This window comes from Ranitomeya imitator, chromosome 8, assembly GCF_032444005.1.
Source record: "Ranitomeya imitator isolate aRanImi1 chromosome 8, aRanImi1.pri, whole genome shotgun sequence".
Taxonomy (NCBI): Eukaryota; Metazoa; Chordata; class Amphibia; order Anura; family Dendrobatidae; genus Ranitomeya; species Ranitomeya imitator.
The window spans coordinates 2,598,745-2,618,160 of record NC_091289.1 but is presented as its reverse complement, the minus strand read 5'-3'; the positions used below and the strand labels follow the sequence as shown (position 1 = coordinate 2,618,160).

The window sequence follows — 19,416 nt, the reverse complement described above, 5'->3', positions numbered from 1 at the left end:
TTTTCCGTGAGTATCTGGATAAATTCTTGATTGTTTACTTGGATGACATTTTGATCTTCTCAGATGATTGGGAGTCTCATGTGAAGCAATTCAGAATGGTTTTCCAGGTACTGTGTGCTAATTCCTTGTTCGTGAAGGGATCAAAGTGTCTCTTCGGTGTGCAGAAAGTTTCATTTTTGGGGTTCATCTTTTCCCCTTCTACTATCGAGATGGATCCGGTTAAGGTTCAGGCCATCCAGGATTGGACTCAGCCGACATCTCTAAAAAGTCTGCAGAAATTCCTGGGCTTTGCTAATTTTTATTGTCGCTTCATCTGTAATTTTTCTAGCATTGCCAGACCATTGACCGATTTGACCAAGAAGGGTGCTGATTTGGTTAATTGGTCTTCTGCTGCCGTGGAAGCTTTTCAGGAGTTGAAGCGTCGTTTTTGCTGTGCCCCTGTGTTGTGTCAACCTGATGTTTCTCTTCCGTTCCAGGTCGAGGTTGATGCTTCTGAGATTGGTGCAGGGGCGGTTTTGTCACAGAGAGGTTCTGGTTGCTCAGTGTTCAAACCATGTGCTTTCTTTTCCAGGAAATTTTCTGCTGCTGAGCGTAATTATGATGTGGGCAACCGAGAGTTGCTGGCCATGAAGTGGGCATTCGAGGAGTGGCGTCATTGGCTTGAGGGTGCTAAGCATCGCGTGGTGGTTTTGACTGATCATAAGAACCTTACTTATCTTGAGTCTGCCAAGCGCTTGAATCCTAGACAGGCCCGTTGGTCGTTATTTTTTGCTCGTTTTGATTTTGTGATTTCATACCTTCCGGGCTCTAAAAATGTGAAGGCGGATGCTCTGTCTAGGAGTTTTGTGCCCGACTCTCCGGGGTTGTCTGAGCCGGCGAGTATCCTCAAGGAAGGAGTCATTGTGTCTGCCATCTCCCCTGATTTGCGGAGAGTGTTGCAGAAATTTCAGGCTAATAAACCTGATCGTTGTCCGGCCGAGAAACTGTTCGTCCCTGATAGGTGGACTAGTAAAGTTATCTCTGAACTTCATTGTTCGGTGCTGGCCGGTCATCCAGGAATCTTTGGTACCAGGGAGTTGGTTGCTAGATCCTTCTGGTGGCCATCTCTGTCACGGGATGTGCGTGCTTTTGTGCAGTCCTGTGGAATTTGTGCTAGGGCTAAGCCCTGCTGTTCACGTGCCAGTGGGTTGCTTTTGCCCTTGCCGGTCCCGAAGAGGCCTTGGACACATATTTCGATGGATTTCATTTCTGACCTTCCCGTTTCTCAAAAAATGTCGGTCATTTGGGTGGTCTGTGATCGCTTTTCTAAAATGGTCCATCTGGTGCCCTTGGTTAAATTGCCTTCCTCCTCTGATTTGGTGCCTTTGTTCTTCCAGCATGTGGTTCGTTTACATGGCATTCCTGAGAATATTGTTTCTGACAGAGGTTCCCAGTTTGTCTCGAGGTTCTGGCGAGCCTTTTGTGGTAGGATGGGCATTGACCTATCGTTCTCCTCGGCCTTCCATCCTCAGACTAATGGCCAGACCGAACGAACCAATCAGACCTTGGAAACAAATCTGAGATGTTTTGTTTCCGCTGACCAGGATGATTGGGTGTCATTTTTGCCGTTGGCTGAGTTCGCCCTTAATAATCGGGCCAGCTCGGCTACCTTGGTCTCTCCATTTTTCTGCAATTCTGGGTTCCATCCTCGTTTCTCTTCAGGACAGGTTGAGTCTTCGGACTGTCCTGGTGTGGATTCTGTGGTAGACAGGTTGCAGCAGATCTGGACTCAGGTAGTGGACAATTTGACCTTGTCCCAGGAGAAGGCTCAGCTTTTCGCTAATCGTAGACGCCGTGTGGGACCCCGACTTCGTGTTGGGGATCTGGTTTGGTTATCTTCTCGTCATATTCCTATGAAGGTTTCCTCTCCTAAGTTTAAACCTCGTTTTATTGGTCCGTATAGGATTTCTGAGATTCTCAATCCGGTGTCTTTTCGTCTGACCCTCCCAGACTCCTTTTCCATACATAATGTATTCCATAGGTCGTTGTTGAGGAGATACGTGGCACCTATGGTTCCATCTGTGGAGCCTCCTGCCCCTGTTTTGGTGGAGGGGGAATTGGAGTATATCGTGGAGAAGATTTTGGATTCTCGTGTCTCTAGACGGAAACTCCAGTATCTGGTCAAATGGAAGGGTTATGCTCAGGAAGATAATTCCTGGGTTTTTGCCTCTGATGTCCATGCCCCAGATCTTGTTCGTGCCTTTCATGTGGCTCATCCTGGTCGGCCTGGGGGTTCTGGTGAGGGTTCGGTGACCCCTCCTCAAGGGGGGGGTACTGTTGTGAATTCTGTGGCTGAGTTCACTTCTGTGGTCACAAGTGGTATTGCAGTCTCTGGGCCTTCTCCCTCAGGTGTTTTGGTGAGCTCGTTGGCTGCCTTGCTATTTAGCTCCACCTGAGTCTGTCTTCCTTGCTCCTTGTCAATGTTCCAGTGTTGGATCTGAGCTTCTGCATCTTTCCTTGGGCCTGCTGCTCTGCTAGATAAGTGCTTCTAGTTTGTTTTCTGTTTTTTCTGTCCAGCTTGCTATTAACTTTTGCTGGAAGCTCTGAGAAGCAAAGGGGTGCACCGCCGTGCTGTTAGTTCGGCACGGTGGGTATTTTTGCCCCTTTGCGTGGTTTTCGTTTTAGGGTTTTTTGTAGACTGCATAGTTCTCTTTGCTATCCTCGCTCTGTCTAGAATATCGGGCCTCACTTTGCTGAATCTATTTCATTCCTACGTTTGTCTTTTCATCTTGCTAACAGTCATTATATGTGGGGGGCTGCCTATTCCTTTGGGGTATTTCTCTGAGGTAAGTCAGGCTTGTATTTCTATCTTCAGGCTAGTCAGCTCCTCAGGCAGTGCCGAGTTGCATAGGTAGTGATAGGCGCAATCCACTGCTGCTTATAGTTGTGTGAGGATAGATCAGGTACTGCAGTCTACAGAGATTCCACGTCTCAGAGCTCGTCCTATTGTTCTTGGTTATTGCCAGATCTCTGTATGTGCGCTGATTACTGCACGCTGTGTTGCCTGATTGCCAGCCATAACAATTGTCCTGCTGGAAGACCCATGACCTCTGAGGGAGACCCAGCTTTCTCACACTGGGTGTGACTGTTCTAAACAAAAAGTGGACCCTCTGGACCGTGACGAGGAACCTCCCACGGACGAGCTGACCTGATGGACCGCCCCCTATATAGGGAGAGTTAGGGGCAGGCCCATGAGGGACTATCGCCACGGAAGCTGGCGGACCAGGACAGGAAAAGACCAGGGACAGGCGGGAGGCATGGAGCACGGGATAGGAGGACACTGTAGAAGAACGGAACTGGCGGATATGACGGGGAAAAAAGGACTAAACGGGAACACTGAAGAAACTCAGAGACAGACGGAAACACTACAGAGACACAGGGACTGGTGAGATATAGTAGCGGCACAGGGACCGAGTGGGTATTGCAGCGGCACAGGGACTAGCAAGGTATTTCCGTGGAATAGGAACAGAATAGATATTGCAGCAGCACGGGGACGGACAAGAATACTGCGGAGACTCAGGGACAGCGAGGTACAGTAGAAACACGGCAACTGGCGAGGCACTGCGGAAACAAAGACAAGCCGAAGTCAGAGGATAGAAACCACACAAAGACCTCGGGCGGCCAAGAGCACTAGTAAGCACAAGTGATCATCAGGCACTGAGGGGCTGCAGGAAGCAGTTTAAATACCTGATGCAGTACAGTACTTTTGGGTACAAATCCTCCTGGAGCATAGAGAGGACGATAAGGAGCGCCGGCCGGAGGTTAGAAGTGCGCACGCGTAGCTTTGAACCTAGCGTGCGCGAGCAGCAGAGACCGGGAGCAAGCGCTGAGGAGAAGATGCTGAGGAAGGAGAGGAATGCTGAAGACAGGCAAGTATGACAGGACGAGGAAGACGGCAGTGGCGGTGAGGAAGACGGCAGCGGTGGCATGACACTGGGCCCTACATTATGCTGCAAAATTTGTTGGTAGTCTTCAGACTTCATAATGCCATGTACACGGTCAAGCAGTCCAGAGGCAGCAAAGCAACCCCAAAACATCAGGGAACCTCCGCCATGTTTGACTGTAGGGACCGTGTTCTTTTCTTTGAATGCCTCTTTTTCTACTGTAAACTCTATGTTGATGCCTTTGCCCAAAAAGCTCTACTTTTGTCTCATCTGACCAGAGAACAGCGGCGGTATGACAGTACCCCTGTCTTTACAACCCTCCCTCCTCTTTAGGCTAGAGAAAAACCTAGCTAAGATTCGAGGAATGTTCTCCCGAGGCTCCCAGGATCTCTCCTCAGGACCAAAACCCTTCCAGTCGACCAAAAACAAAGTTCTACCTCTAACTTTTTTCATGGCCAAAATGTCCCTAACCTCAAAAACATTGTCCGTGGAAACAGGCGGAGGCAAAGAAGAGGTCGAGGTATGAAACTGATTAAACATTACAGGCTTAAGGAGAGATACATGAAAAGAATTAGGAATATGAAGGGAGGGAGGTAACTTAAGTTTGTAACAAACGTTGTTAATACGTGCCAATATCTCAAAAGGTCCAATGTAGCGGGGACCCAGTTTATGCAAAGGGATTTAAGGCAAATAAATCTAGAAGAAAGCCAGACCTTGTCCCCAGGATGGTATACAGGAGAATCGAGATTCCTTTTATCCACATGCCTTTTCATCCTATGTTGAGCTAGTTCAAGAGCGGACTTGGTCTCCTGCCAGACCCTGGAGAATTCTCTAGCCAGAAGATCTGCTGCCGGCACAGTAGAGACAGGAGGAACCGGTAGAGGAAGACCAGGATGTTGTCCATAGACGACAAAAAATTGAGTTTTGGTAGAAGCTTCGCTGGTATGATTATTATAAGCAAACTCGGCCCATGGAAGTAAGTCAGTCCAATCATTCTGATGAGCGTTGGAGAAATGCTGGAGATAAGAAACCAGAATCTGATTAGTACACTCCACTTGGCCGTTGGATTGTGGGTGATAGGCCGAAGAGAGGTCAAGCGAGATGTTCAACGACTTAGAGTGATCTCCAAAACCGGGCGGTGAGCTGAACTCCCCGGTCAGAAACAATATGCTGTGGAAGACCATGAATACGAAAAATATGTTGAACAAAAATCTTCGCCAACTCAGGAGCTGAAGGTAGACCAGGAAGAGCAATGAAATGAGCCATTTTAGAAAAACGGTCCACTACCACGAGGATGACGATGCAACCACAAGAACGAGGCAGGTCAGTTATGAAATCCATTGCAATATGTTGCCACAGAGTAGTAGGCACCGGAAGAGGATGTAGAAGGCCGGAAGGTAACTGCCTAGGAACTTTGTTCTTGGCACAGAACGGGCAAGAGACAACAAAATCTCGGACATCCTTCACAAGAGTCGGCCACCAGTAGTAGCGAGAAATTAAATCAAGAGTTTTCTTGAAACCAACATGACCTGCTAGCTTGGAAGCATGTCCCCAAAGTAAAACAGTTCTCTTGTTCCGTTCAGAAACAAAAGTTTTACCCGGAGGTAAAGAGGTCATAGAGACCGGAGCAAGTGTGATGACTCTGGAGGGATCAATGATGTGCGTAGACTTCTCTTCAGCATCTACCGATAAGAAGGACCTGGAAAGAGTGTCGGCTTTGAAGTTCTTATCACCAGGCAGGAAGCGACGTTCGAAGTCAAATCGGGCGAAGAACAAGGCCCACCTGGCCTGCCGTGGATTAAGTCGGTGTGCAGAATGAATATACGACAAATTTTTGTGATCCGTATAGATGACAAAGGGATGTAAAGCTCCTTCCAACAGATACCTCCACTCCTCCAATGCCAATTTGATGGCCAAAAGTTCTCTGTCACCAATGGAGTAATTTCTTTCAGAAGACGAAAACATCTTGGAAAAGAAGCCACAAGGCACAAGACGACCAGAAGGGGACGTCTGAGAAAGCACAGCTCCGGCTCCGATGGCTGAGGCATCAACTTCTAGGAAGAAGGGTTTATTAGCTTCAGGGCGATGGAGTATAGGAGCGGTGGCCAATGCTTCTTTGAGAGACTGGAAAGCCTTCTCGGCTTCTGCTGGCCAAAGATGAGGATTGGCGCCCTTCTTAATCAGGGAGGAGATGGGATCAGACACAGAGAAGAAGTGAGGAATAAACTGCCGATAATTCGCGAATCCTAGAAAATGCTGAATCGCCTTAACGCCAAGCGGACAAGGCCAGTTGAGCATGGCAGAAACTTTACCCGGATCCATCCTTAGACCAGAATCAGAGATGATAAAACCCAATAATGGCAGGGAGGACTGTTCAAAGGCACACTTCTCAAGTTTTGCATAAAGACGATTCTCTCTCGAACGACGAAGAACTTGCCGCACATCTCTTCTATGAGAAAGCAGATCCGGAGAAAACACAAGGATGTCGTCCAAATACACCACAACACAGGTGTAAAGTAGGTCCCGAAAAACATCATTCACCAACTCTTGAAAAACTGCAGGGGCATTACATAGACCGAAGGGCATCACTAAATACTCATAATGACCGTTCCTGGTGTTAAACTCAGTCTTCCATTCGTCTCCTGCACGAATTCGGATCAAATTGTAAGCTCCCCTGAGATCCAGTTTAGTGAAGACTCGTGCTCCTCGTAGACGATCCAAGAGTTCTGGGATGAGAGGAAGTGGATACTTGTTTTTAATGGTGATATTATTGAGGTCACGGTAATCAATGCAGGGACGAAGAATACCATCCTTCTTCTTGACGAAGAAAAAAAAAGCTCCTGCAGGTGACGAGGACTTCCAAATAAAGCCTCTGGCCAGATTTTCTTGGACATACTCAGACATGGCTCGAGTCTCGGAGGGGGACAGAGGGTAAATGCGACCTCAGGGAGGAGTAGAACCAGAAATTAGATCTATGGGACAGTCGTATGGACGATGCGGAGGTAAGACCTTTCTCGGACGTCTTCAGCAAAAAAAGAGGCAGAGTGATACACTGCGGGAAGATTCGCTAGTTCCGGTGCCAGGGGAGGTGAACTAGCAGGCTTGACGGGAAGCAGGCATCTATCCTGACAAAACTGTCCCCAGGATAGGGCGTCTCCGGTACGCCAGTACAGAGTAGGTTCAAGATTCCTTAACCAGGGGAGACCCAAAAGAAAAGTATGGGATAAAGATGGTAAAACATAAAAAGCCAACTTCTCACGATGTAGGGCTCCAATGTGAATCTCAACCTCCTCGGTGACAGCAGTAACAACCTCCAGTAAAGGCTGACCATCGACAGACGCTATTTGCCTAGGAACCTCCAAGGATCTGACAGGAATCTCAAGTCTCTCGACCAGCTCAAATTGAACAAAATTCCCTGCCGCTCCAGAATCTACATAAGCCTCAAGAGAAAAACGAGTGGAACCCAAGTGCACAATAACCGACAAAGTCAGAGGTGGAGAGGAATCATAGCTACCTAGGGAGGCCTCTCTTACCTGTCCCAGGCGGAGGCGTTTCCCAGCTTCTGAGAGCAGGAACGCAGAAGATGAGAGGCGCTGCCGCAATAGAAGCATAAACCTTGTGCGAGTCTCTCATTTCGACGTTGTTCGGCGGGCTTGAGGCGATCTACCTGCATGGGCTCAGGAGAAGAAGATGAAAAAACTGCAGCGGTTTGGGAAACGGAAGCTCCTCGTATAACTGGGCATCGACGAGGGGATCTCCTCTCTCTGACAACCTCACGAGAACGGTCCTGAAAGCGCAAGTCAATGCGGATCGCCAAAGAAATAAGGTCGTCCAAAGCAGTAGGAGTGTCACGTCCCGCCAGCTCATCCTTTATACGGGAAGACAGTCCTCGCCAAAATGCTCCAACCAGCGCCTCGTTGTTCCAACCTAAATCAGAAGACAAGGTCTGAAAACGGATGGCATATTGTGCAACAGAGAGGGTACCCTGGTAAAGGTTGAAAAGGGACTCTGTAGTAGAAACCAAACGACCGGGTTCATCAAACACCTTGCGAAAGGTATCCAAACAAATATTGAGTTGAGAGACTACCAGATCGTCTTGCTCCCAGAAAGGGTTCACCCAGGCCAAAGCCTCGCCCTCCAAATGGGAGACCACGAAAGCTATTTTAGCTCGATCTGTAGGGTATAGTAACGGGGACAACTCGAAGTGTAGAAGACACTGATTGAGAAACCCGCAACATAATTTTGGATCCCCTCCATACCGAGGTGGCCTGGCTAGACGGGGCGAGGGTTGCAAGGGAGAGGCCTGAATAGGAGCAGGAGCGGCTTTTTGAAGGGAGAGAAGACGATTATCCACAGAGGCCATAAAAGTCAAAATATGGGACTGAGTGTCCCGCTGTTGAGCAAGCTCCTGCTGAAGAGCCACCAACTGTGAAGCGTTCCCAGGATCAGTAGACTGTAAGGCTGCGAGACGAGACTCCATGTTTTTCAGGAAGGACATGATTCTGGTCTGATTCTCTCGTAAAAAAAGTAATTCCTTCTGAGTGGCAGAGATACCAGCGGGGTCCATGGCCTGATGATACTGTGACGGTTCTAAACAAAAAGTGGACCCTATGGACTGTGACGACCCCCCCCACGGACGAGCTGACCAGATGGACCGCCCCTATACAGGGAGAGTTAGGGGCAGGCCTGTGAGGGACTATCGCCAAGGAAGCTGGAGGACCAGGACAGGAAAAGACCAGGGACAGGCGGGAGGCATGGAGCACGGGATAGGAGGACACTGTAGAAGAATGGATATGATGGGGAAAAAAGGACTAAACAGGAACACTGAAGAAACTCAGAGACAGACGGAAACACTACAGAGACACAGGGACTGGTGAGATATAGCAGCGGCACAGGGACCGAGTGGGTATTGCAGCGGCACAGGGACTGGCAAGGTATTGCCGAGGAATAGGAACAGACTAGATATTGCAGCAGCACGGGGACGGACAAGAATACTGCGGAGACTCAGGGACAGCGAGGTACAGTAGAAACACGGCAACTGGCGAGGCACTGCGGAAACAAAGACAAGCCGAAGTCAGAATAGAAACCACACAAAAGACCTCGGGCAGCCAAAAGCAGTAGTATGCACAAGTGATCATCAGGCACTGAGGGGCTGCAGGAAGCAGTTTAAATAACTGATGCAGTACAGTACTTCCGGGTACAAGTCCTCCTGGAGCATAGAGAGGACGATAAGGAGCGCCGGCCGGAGGTTAGAAGGGAGCACGCGTAGCTTTGAACCTAGCGTGCGCGAGCAGCAGAGACCGGGAGCAAGCGCTGAGGAGAAGACACTGAGGAAGGAGAGGAATGCTGAAGACAGGTAAGTATGACAGGACGAGGAAGACGGCAGTGGCGGTGAGGAAGACGGCAGCGGTGGCATGACACTGGGCCCTACATTATGCTGCAAAATTTGTTGGTAGTCTTCAGACTTCATAATGCCATGCACACGGTCAAGCAGTCCAGAGGCAGCAAAGCAACCCCAAAACATCAGGGAACCTCTGCCATGTTTGACTGTAGGGACCGTGTTCTTTTCTTTGAATGCCTTTTTTTTCTCCTGTAAACTATGTTGATGTCTTTGCCCAAAAAGCTCTACTTTTGTCTCATCTGACCAGAGAACATTCTTCCAAAACGTTTTAGGCTTTTTTAGGTAAGTTTTGGCAAACTCCAGCCTGGCTTTTTTATGTCTTGGGGTAAGAAGTGGGGTCTTCCTGGGTCTACTACCATACAGTCCCTTTTCATTCAGATGCCGACAGATAGTACGGGTTGACACTGTTGTACCCTCAGACTGCAGGGCAGCTTGAACTTGTTTGGATCTTAGTCGAGGTTCTTTATCCAACATCCGCACAATCTTGCGTTGAAATCTCTTGTCAATTTTTCTTTTCTGTCCACATCTAGGGAGGTTAGCCACAGTGCCATGGGCTTTAAACTTCTTGATGACACTGCGCACGGTAGACACAGGAACATTCAGGTCTTTGGAGATGGACTTGTTGCCTTGAGATTGCTCATGCTTCCTCACAATTTGGTTTCTCAAGTCCTCAGACAGTTCTTTGGTCTAATTTCTTTTCTCCATGCTCAATGTGGTCACACAAGGACACAGGACAGCGGTTGAGTCAACTTTAATCCATGTCAACTGGCTGCAAGTGTGATTTAGTTATTGCCAACACCTGTCAGGTGCCACAGGTAAGTTACAGGTGCTGTTAATTACACAAATTACAGAATCATCACATGATTTTTCGAACAGTGCCAATACTTATGCCCACCCCTTTTTTATGTTTGGTGTGGAATTATATCCAATTTGGCTTTAGGACAATTCAATTCTTTTTTGTGTTTTTTCATTCAAGACAAATTAAATGAAGATAATAACAAATAATTTGTTTTTGCAAATCATTTTCAGGAAGAAACTGAGCATTATCTGACAGAATTGCAGGGGTGTCAATACTTTTGGCCACAACTGTAGGGGCAGTATTATAGTATTTATATTCTTGTACATAAGAGCAGTATTATAGTAGTTATATTCTTGTACATAGGGGCAGTATTATAGTAGTTATATTCTTGTACATAGGAGCAGTATTATAGTAGTTATATTCTTGTACATAGGAGCAGTATTATAGTAGTTATACTCTTGTACATAGGAGCAGTATTATAGTAGTTATATTCTTGTACATAGGAGCAGTATTATAGTAGTTATATTCTTGTACATAGGAGCAGTATTATAGTAGTTATATTCTTGTACATAGGAGCAGTATTATAGTAGTTATATTCTTGTACATAGGAGCAGTATTATAGTAGTTATATTCTTGTACATAGGAGCAGTATTATAGTAGTTATATTCTTGTACATAGGAGCAGTATTATAGTAGTTATATTCTTGTACATAAGAGCAGTATTATAGTAGTTATATTCTTGTACATAGGGGCAGTATTATAGTAGTTATATTCTTGTACATAGGGGCAGTATTATAGTAGTTATATTCTTGTACATAGGAGCAGTATTATAGTAGTTATATTCTTGTACATAGGAGCAGTATTATAGTAGTTATATTCTTGTACATAGGAGCAGTATTATAATAGTTATAGTCTTGTACATAGGAGCAGTATTATAGTAGTTATATTCTTGTACATAGGAGCAGTATTATTGTAGTTATATTCTTGTACATAGGAGCAGTATTATAGTAGTTATATTCTTGTACATAGGAGCAGTATTATAGTAGTTATATTCTTGTACATAGGAGCAGTATTATAGTAGTTATATTCTTGTATATAGGAGCAGTATTATAGTAGTTATATTCTTGTATATAGGAGCAGTATTATAGTAGTTATATTCCTGTACATAGGAGCAGTATTATAGTAGTTATATTCTTGTACATAGGGGCAGTATTATAGTAGTTATATTCTTGTACATAGGAGCAGTATTATAGTAGTTATATTCTTGTACATAGGGGCAGTATTATAGTAGTTATATTCTTGTATATAGGAGCAGTATTATAGTAGTTATATTCTTGTACATAGGAGCAGTATTATAGTAGTTATATTCTGGTACATAGGGGGGCAGTATTATAGTAGTTATATTCTTGTACATAGGAGCAGTATTATAGTAGTTATATTCTTGTATATAGGAGCAGTATTATAGTAGTTATATTCCTGTACATAGGAGCAGTATTATAGTAGTTATATTCTTGTACATAGGAGCAGTATTATAGTAGTTATATTCTTGTACATAGGAGCAGTATTATAGTAGTTATATTCTTGTACATAGGCGGCAGTATTATAGTAGTTATATTCTTGTACATAGGGGCAGTATTATAGTAGTTATATTCCTGTACATAGGAGCAGTATTATAGCAGTTATATTCTTGTACATAGGGGCAGTATTATAGTAGTTATATTCTTGTACATAGGAGCAGTATTATAGCAGTTATATTCTTGTACATAGGGACAGTATTATAGTATATTACTGTCCATAGGGGGCAGCTCACAATATCTTTATACTGTGAACGTCTTACCTTCCATTTGGCTTTAGCAAAGTTTTTCTCGATCTGAGCACAGACTCCGTCCTTGATGTTTTTGTCTGATGCTGCGTTCCCTGAAATCCTGCAATAAACGGGTAAATTTAGCAGTCGCTTTTGGAGCGGACCTCTTTATGTGGGCGAGAGCTCAGGGTTAATACTCCTCAGACAGAAGGAAGGTGGTGCTTGTGATTGCAGGAGCGGACATGATGAGTGATGCGAGTTTAAGACCGGTCTAGCATCGCACATGCACTTTCTGCTCTCACAGGACACACATGGCCGAAGACGCGCTTATCTTTTGGGTGTTATTTGCCCCTGCAGTCACTGACCAGAAGTTCACTGCAGTCTAGTTTACCGGTGCACAATTTTAAAAGCTTTTGCTCCTCCATGCTGCACCCTGCAGTTCTGCACTTTTTAGGCACAGCTGTATTCAGCGACTGCAGCTGAGATGTCATCAGATGGTGATTTTCAGTTATTCTAAATGAGATCATGACGCCTCGTGGAACAAGGCAGACGCTCCGCTCTGTGCAGTCGGGTCACGTCAGGACCCAGTGGTGGGCGTCACTGTGGGGGCTGCACAAATCAGTGGCGTCTCCCTCTGCCTGGTGCCCTCTGTCACTATGGAAAGGGGACGTCTGACATCTTTGTAACAAGCAGTGACCCAGTAATGGAAATCGGAGCAATCACTGATTGTACGCTCGGAATACAGGTGACGTGGTAATGAGAGAATTCGCCACATGGACCCGAGCGAGTCTGTGCGATGCGTCGTCCCCAAGTGGTGACAGTGTGGGGTTTACCTCTTGTGCACACGACACACGGACATGATGGAAATGCTGGACACCGGTCAGGACATGGGGTGAGGGAGGACTATGGAGGGACAGAGGTGAAATGTCACCATTCGTGGCTGATGGCGTCGGCCGCTGTCGCCCGCTGGTCCTGCTCCACCTCCATCAGACGGGTCACCAGGTCTTTGGCTGTAGACAATGAAGCATTAGTTATGATATGGCAGAATATCAGTGCAATCCTCCAATACATTGTAACAATCAGTCCGTTTATCACTACAGGTGTGTGTATGTGATACATTGTAACAAAGCCATCAGCAGGACGAGAGAGTTACGGAGTGTTCAGCATAGAGCGGTGACGCAGCCGATCTCGCCGGCAGATGAAGCGCGGCTAACGCCCACCTGCAGGGGAAATGTCATCCCAGTACGGTGAATCAAACTCGTAGTCCCCGTGCAGAATCTTCCGGAACAAGTTCTTGTCGTGGTTTTCATAGTCCTCGTCCTCCATCTCGTCGTAGAATGGGGGGTTCCCAGAAAGACTAAGGGAGAGCAGGCATCAGCCCCCTGTACGCTGTCCCCCTCCAGTACAATGCCCCCCCACTACTCACAGTATGTACATGATGACTCCGATCGCCCAGCAGTCAACAGGCCGTCCATATCGCTGTCGGGCAACTACCTCGGGTGCTGCAAGACATGATGGAAGAGGCGTGTTAGGGCCGGGAGATGTACGGGGGGAGCACGGTGGACTACGGAGAGGTCGGGCTGCACCGCGGACGCTGACGATTCATGAGCCCAGGGCCGGACTGGCCATCTGGTAATTCTGGCAAATCCCAGAAGGGCCTGTCTGGTCATGGGCTGCCTTGTCTACTGCCTTGTTAACAGAATTGGTGTTCTCAGGACACCCATACTGTAAGGAGTTGTGACGGAGCACAAAGTCGCTGATTCCGTCACTTCCCCCAGCAGCCAATAGAAATATTGGTCTTGTAGAAAATCTTCTTTCCTCCATCCAGGGTAATATCTAATATATAAAGCTGAATGTGTGTGTGTGTATGTGTGTGTGTGTCCGGGATTGGCATCTGCACCGTCGCAGCTACAGCCACAAAATTTTGCACAGTCACACGTCTGGACCCCGAGAGCGTCATAGGCTATGTTGTGAGGCGAAATTTTAACCCCGCGCATTCCAATTCACCAAACAATTTTGCCCCTATCTACATAATGGGGAAAAAAGTGAAAGGAAAAGGGTTGGAGGCGTCGCAGCTACAGCCACAAAATTTTGCACAGTCACACGTCTGGACCATGAGAGCGTCATAGGCTATGTTGTGAGGTGAGATTTTAACCCCGCGCTTTCCAATTCGCCAAACAATTTTGCCCCTATCTACATAATGGGGAAAAGTGAAAGGAAAAGTGTTGGAGGCAAATTGACAGCTGCCAGATGTGAACAAGGGGGACTTAAAGAATGAGAGCGATGGCGCCAAAGAGTATATACCGTACAGTTGCTAAGGTGCGGCCACAACATGGGATACTCCCCACACGAGGATATGAAAACACACAAAATGCACCATACACTACCACGTGCTTGAACACATATACCACCCTCAGCACACATTTCACCACACATACACCAACCTCGCCACATTAAAGTCGAAACCCAAAAGTCGCCGCTCAAAACTCGCCACGCGCAAAACTCGCCACATGCAAAAACTAGGCTCACGCAAAACTCGCCACAAGTGCAAAACTCACCTCATGGAAAACTCGACACACGCAAAACTTGCACACGCAGAAAAATTGCCACATGCACAAAAGTTGCAACACATGCAAAAGTTGCCTCACACAAAACTTGCACATACTCAAAAGGAACCACACATAAAACTTGCCACACGCAAAACTCGCCATGCGCAAAACTTGCTGCACACAACTTGCTACACTAACCTGTCACATGCAACTCGACACACAAAAAGTTGCTACACACGTTGCCACACAAAACTCAACACACACAACTTGAAAAATGAAACTCGCCCTAAAACACACACAAGTCTGGTATCCTTCAAAAATAAAAATCTGATTAATAAGCAGACAAACTACAAGAGCAACAAATGTACCATATAGGAAATACGGCAGCTGTCAGTCACAAGACCTGTCTATTATGTGTATGTGTGAGCTAATATATACTGCCAGGGGGGAGGGCATCCTGTTGACTGGGGATTTATCAGGCTGCCAATTTAGCTTACAAATACTGAGGTAAAAATACTGAGCAAATAACGTGTGAACGAGGTCTAATACAGGAGGAGATGACACACAGGTATATACTATATACAGGGGAAATGACACACAGATATATACTATATATAGGAGAGATGACACACAGGTATATACTATATAGAGGAGGAGATGACATACAGGTATATACTATATACAGGAGGAGATGACACACAGGTATATACTATATACAGGAGCAGATGGCCTACAGGTATATACTATATACAGGAGGAGATGACATACAGGTATATGCTATATATAGAAGATGACATACAGGTATATACTATATACAGGAGGAAATGACACAGATATATACTATATACAGGGGAGATGACACACAGGTATATACTATATATAGAAGGAGATGACATACAGGTATATACTATATATAGGAGGAGATGACATACAGGTATATACTATATACAGGGGAGATGACACACAGCAGGTATATACTATATACAGGGGAGATGACATACAGGTGTATACTATATATAAGGGAGATGACAAACATGTATATACTGAGGTGAAAATGAGAGGTGTGAGGTGAAAATGAAAAGGTGTGAGTGCAAAATGAGAGGAGTGAGGGAAAATAGTGGAGTGATCGGAAAATGACAGATGTGAGGTCGAAATGACAAGTGTTAGGGGGGAATGAGAGGACTGAGGGAGAAAATGAGAGGTGTGAGGGAGAAAATGAGAGGTGTGAGGGGGAAAATGAAAGGTGTGATTGGGAAAATGAGAGGCGTGATGGGAAAATAAGAGAAGTGAGGTGCTATAACTAACCACAGATATTTACTATGCCCAGGCAACGCCGGGCTCTTCAGCTAGTTAGTAATATATCCCGTCTGGTGCTCGGGGACAGCACGGGACTGTGTGATTTCAAATGCCAGGACTGAATTTCAGCCCCAGTCCGTACCTACTCACCCAGATACTCGGGGGTCCCACATGGCTCTTTGATCAGACTCGTCTCCACTTTGGCCAAATGGAAGTCGCTGATGACGATCTTCGAATTCTTCATACGATTAAAATACAACAAATTCTCCAACTAGAAGAAATAAATGCGAGTGATCGTCTGCAGGCTCCGGGACCCCTGCACTCAGTCTGTGTGTGCACTCGGTGCGCCCCAGTCACACTCCGCAGCATCGACCTTGGTTACACCAGGCAACTTCCACCCTGGTCAAACCCCAGAAAATCCACTTCAGACACACCCAGCAACCTCGCAGCGGTCACGTTCCACAACCCCCATATGCCCTCCACCTTGGTCATGCCCTGCAGCTTCCCCATTCACACCTCGCGACTTCCTGTCACACCCAGCAATCCTCGCCCCAATCACACCTGGCAACATCCAACTTGGTCACGCCCGGCAACTCCCGCCATGCTCACACCCGGCAACCTCCACTTCTGTCACAACCGAGAACTCCCACCCTTGCCACACTCCACAACCACCACCTGGGTCACACCCAGCAACCCCCGTCCCAGTCACACCCCGCAACCCCAGCCCCGGTCATGCTTTCCATCCAGGTCATGCCCTGCAACCACTGCCATCCACCAGTCACATCCTGCAACCCTCACCTCGGTCACGCCTCACGACCACCTTGGTCACACTCTGCAGCTCGATCATGCCCTGCAACCCACGCTTTGGTCACACCCCGTAACCTCCACCTCGGTCACAACCTTCACCTCGGTCACACCCCACAACTCCCATCTCAATCACACCTTGGTTGGTCACACCCCACAACTTCCACCCCAGTCGGTCACACCTCACAACTTTCCACCTCGGTCAGTCACAAACCTTCACCTCGGTCACACCTCACAACCTCCACCTCGGTCAGTCACACCTCCACCTCAGTCAGTCACACCTCACAACCTCCAGCTCAGTCACACCACACAACTTCCATCTCGGTTACACCCCACAACTTCCACCTCGGTTACACCCCACAACTTCCACCTCGGTCGGTCACACCCCTCAACTTCCACCTCTGTAACACCCCACAAATGCCACCTCGGTCACCCCACAAATGCCACCTCCGTCACCCCACAAATGCCACCTCGGTCACACCCCACAAATGCCACCTCGGTCACACCCCACAAATGCCACCTCGGTCACACCCCACAAATGCCACCTCGGTCACACCCCACAAATGCCACCTCGGTCACCCCACAAATGCCCTCGGTCACCCCACAAATGCCCTCGGTCACCACACAAATGCCATCTCGGTCACCACACAAATGCCATCTCGGTCACACCCCACAAATGCCACCTCGGTCGGTCACACCTCACAACCTCCACCTCAGTCGGTCACACCCCACAACCTCCACCTCGGTCACACTCGGCCTTTCACCTTCAGGTTCCTGTGCACGATACAGAGCGAATGTAGATACGCCACCGCCTCCAGGACTTGCCGGATGACGTTACTGGTGTCCTTCTCCGAATAATAACCCTGGTCCAGGATCCAGTCAAAGACTTCACGTCCTGATGCCCTGATGAAGGAACGGATGAGAAAATATGAATGAAAACCACGACTGACTCCACGGCCCTGAGGAGAACTCCGCGTCTCAGCTCAATGGTGGAAAAGCTTTACGTTTCTTTTAAAGTAGAACCCAGGAATGATTACAATAAGAATGATTCCTCACAGGAAAGAGCCGGGGGTCTGCAGGATGGGGGGCTCCAGACAGGGACAGGGTTTCTAGTACAGGGCTGAGGTCTACAGGACCAGCATCACCTGCTGCTTAGGAGACCCCTAATTATAACTAAAAAGTCACTGACTGCAGAGCTCATTAGGGGCCTCCATATCATGTGGGGGCGCAGGAACCGGATTACGTGGACATTTCTGCTTCCAGCATTTTTCCTTCTCATCTTCAAAAATCAAAAATCTTCAGATTTGATATTCAGCTGCAGTTTTCACACAGGAGAACGCAGCACAAAGCTCCTCAACACACCACAGCACCAGAATAATGATCAAGAGCTGCAGAGCATCAACCTTCCACCAGAGCATCAACCCTGCACCAGAGCCCTGCAGAGCATCAACCCTGCACCAAAGCCCCGCAGAGCATCAACCCTGCACCAAAGCCCCGCAGAACATAAACCCTGCACCAGAGCATCAACCCTGCACCAGAGCCCCGCAGAACATCAACCCTGCACCAGAGCCCTGCAGAGCATCAACCCTGCACCAAAGCCCCGCAGAGCATCAACCCTGCACCAAAGCCCCGCAGAACATAAACCCTGCACCAGAGCATCAACCCTGCACCAGAGCCCCGCAGAACATCAACCCTGCACCAGAGCCCTGCAGAGCATCAACCCTGCACCAGAGCCCTACAGAGCATCAACCCTGCACCAAAGCCCCGCAGAACATCAACCCTGCACCAGAGCATCAACCCTGCACCAGAGCCCCGCAGAACATCAACCCTGCACCAGAGCCCCGCAGAACATCAACCCTGCACCAGAGCCCTGCAGAGCATCAACCCTGCACCAGAGCATCAACCCTGCACCAGAGCCCCGCAGAACATCAACCCTGCACCAGAGCCCTGCAGAGCATCAACCCTGCACCAGAGCCCTGCAGAGCATCAACCCTGCACCAAAGCCCCGCAGAACATCAACCCTGCACCAGAGCCCCGCAGAGCATCAACCCTGCACCAGAGCCCTGCAGAGCATCAACCCTGCACCAGAGCCCCGCAGAGCATCAATCCTGTACCAGAGTATCAACCCTGCACCAGAGCCCCGCAGAACATCAACCCTGCACCAGAGCCCCGCAGAGCATCAACCCTGCACCAGAGCCCCGCAGAACATAAACCCTGCACCAGAGCATCAACCCTGCACCAGAGCCCCGCAGAACATCAACCCTGCACCAGAGCCCCGCAGAGCATCAACCCTGCACCAGAGCCCCGCAGAGCATCAACCCTGCACCAGAATAATGATCAAGAGCTGCAGAGCATCAACCTTCCACCAGAGCATCAACCCTGCACCAGAGCCCTGCAGAGCATCAACCCTGCACCAAAGCCCCGCAGAACATCAACCCTGCACCAGAGCATCAACCCTGCACCAGAGCCCCGCAGAACATCAACCCTGCACCAGAGCCCCGCAGAGCATCAACCCTGCACCAGAGCCCCGCAGAGCATCAACCCTGCACCAGAGCCCCGCAGAGCATCAATCCTGTACCAGAGCCCCGCAGAACATCAACCCTGCACCAGAGCATCAACCCTGCACCAGAGCCCCGCAGAACATCAACCCTGCACCAGAGCCCCGCAGAGCATCAACCCTGCACCAGAGCCCCGCAGAGCATCAACCCTGCACCAGAGCCCCGCAGAACATCAACCCTGCACCAAAGCCCCGCAGAACATCAACCTTGCACCAGAGCATCAACCCCGCACCAGAGTCCCGCAGAACATCAACCCTGCACCAGAGCCCCGCAGAACATCAAC

The 19,416-nt window shown here is 48.2% G+C and overlaps 1 protein-coding gene across 3 annotated transcripts in view; it reads right to left on the bottom strand.

Annotated features, from left to right (window-relative positions):
• CAMKV (CaM kinase like vesicle associated) overlaps window positions 1-19,416 on the bottom strand; it is a 65,837-nt gene that overhangs the window by 14,412 nt on the left and 32,009 nt on the right. For all 3 annotated transcript variants that reach the window (XM_069736017.1, XM_069736019.1, XM_069736018.1), the window contains exons 5-10: window positions 17,340-17,478; window positions 15,922-16,042; window positions 13,353-13,428; window positions 13,147-13,283; window positions 12,858-12,936; window positions 11,960-12,047 (exon numbers count right to left, since the gene is read on the bottom strand). In XM_069736017.1, coding sequence (XP_069592118.1) covers window positions 11,960-12,047; window positions 12,858-12,936; window positions 13,147-13,283; window positions 13,353-13,428; window positions 15,922-16,042; window positions 17,340-17,478 — 640 coding nt within the window. The remainder of the gene's footprint in view (window positions 1-11,959; window positions 12,048-12,857; window positions 12,937-13,146; window positions 13,284-13,352; window positions 13,429-15,921; window positions 16,043-17,339; window positions 17,479-19,416) is intronic.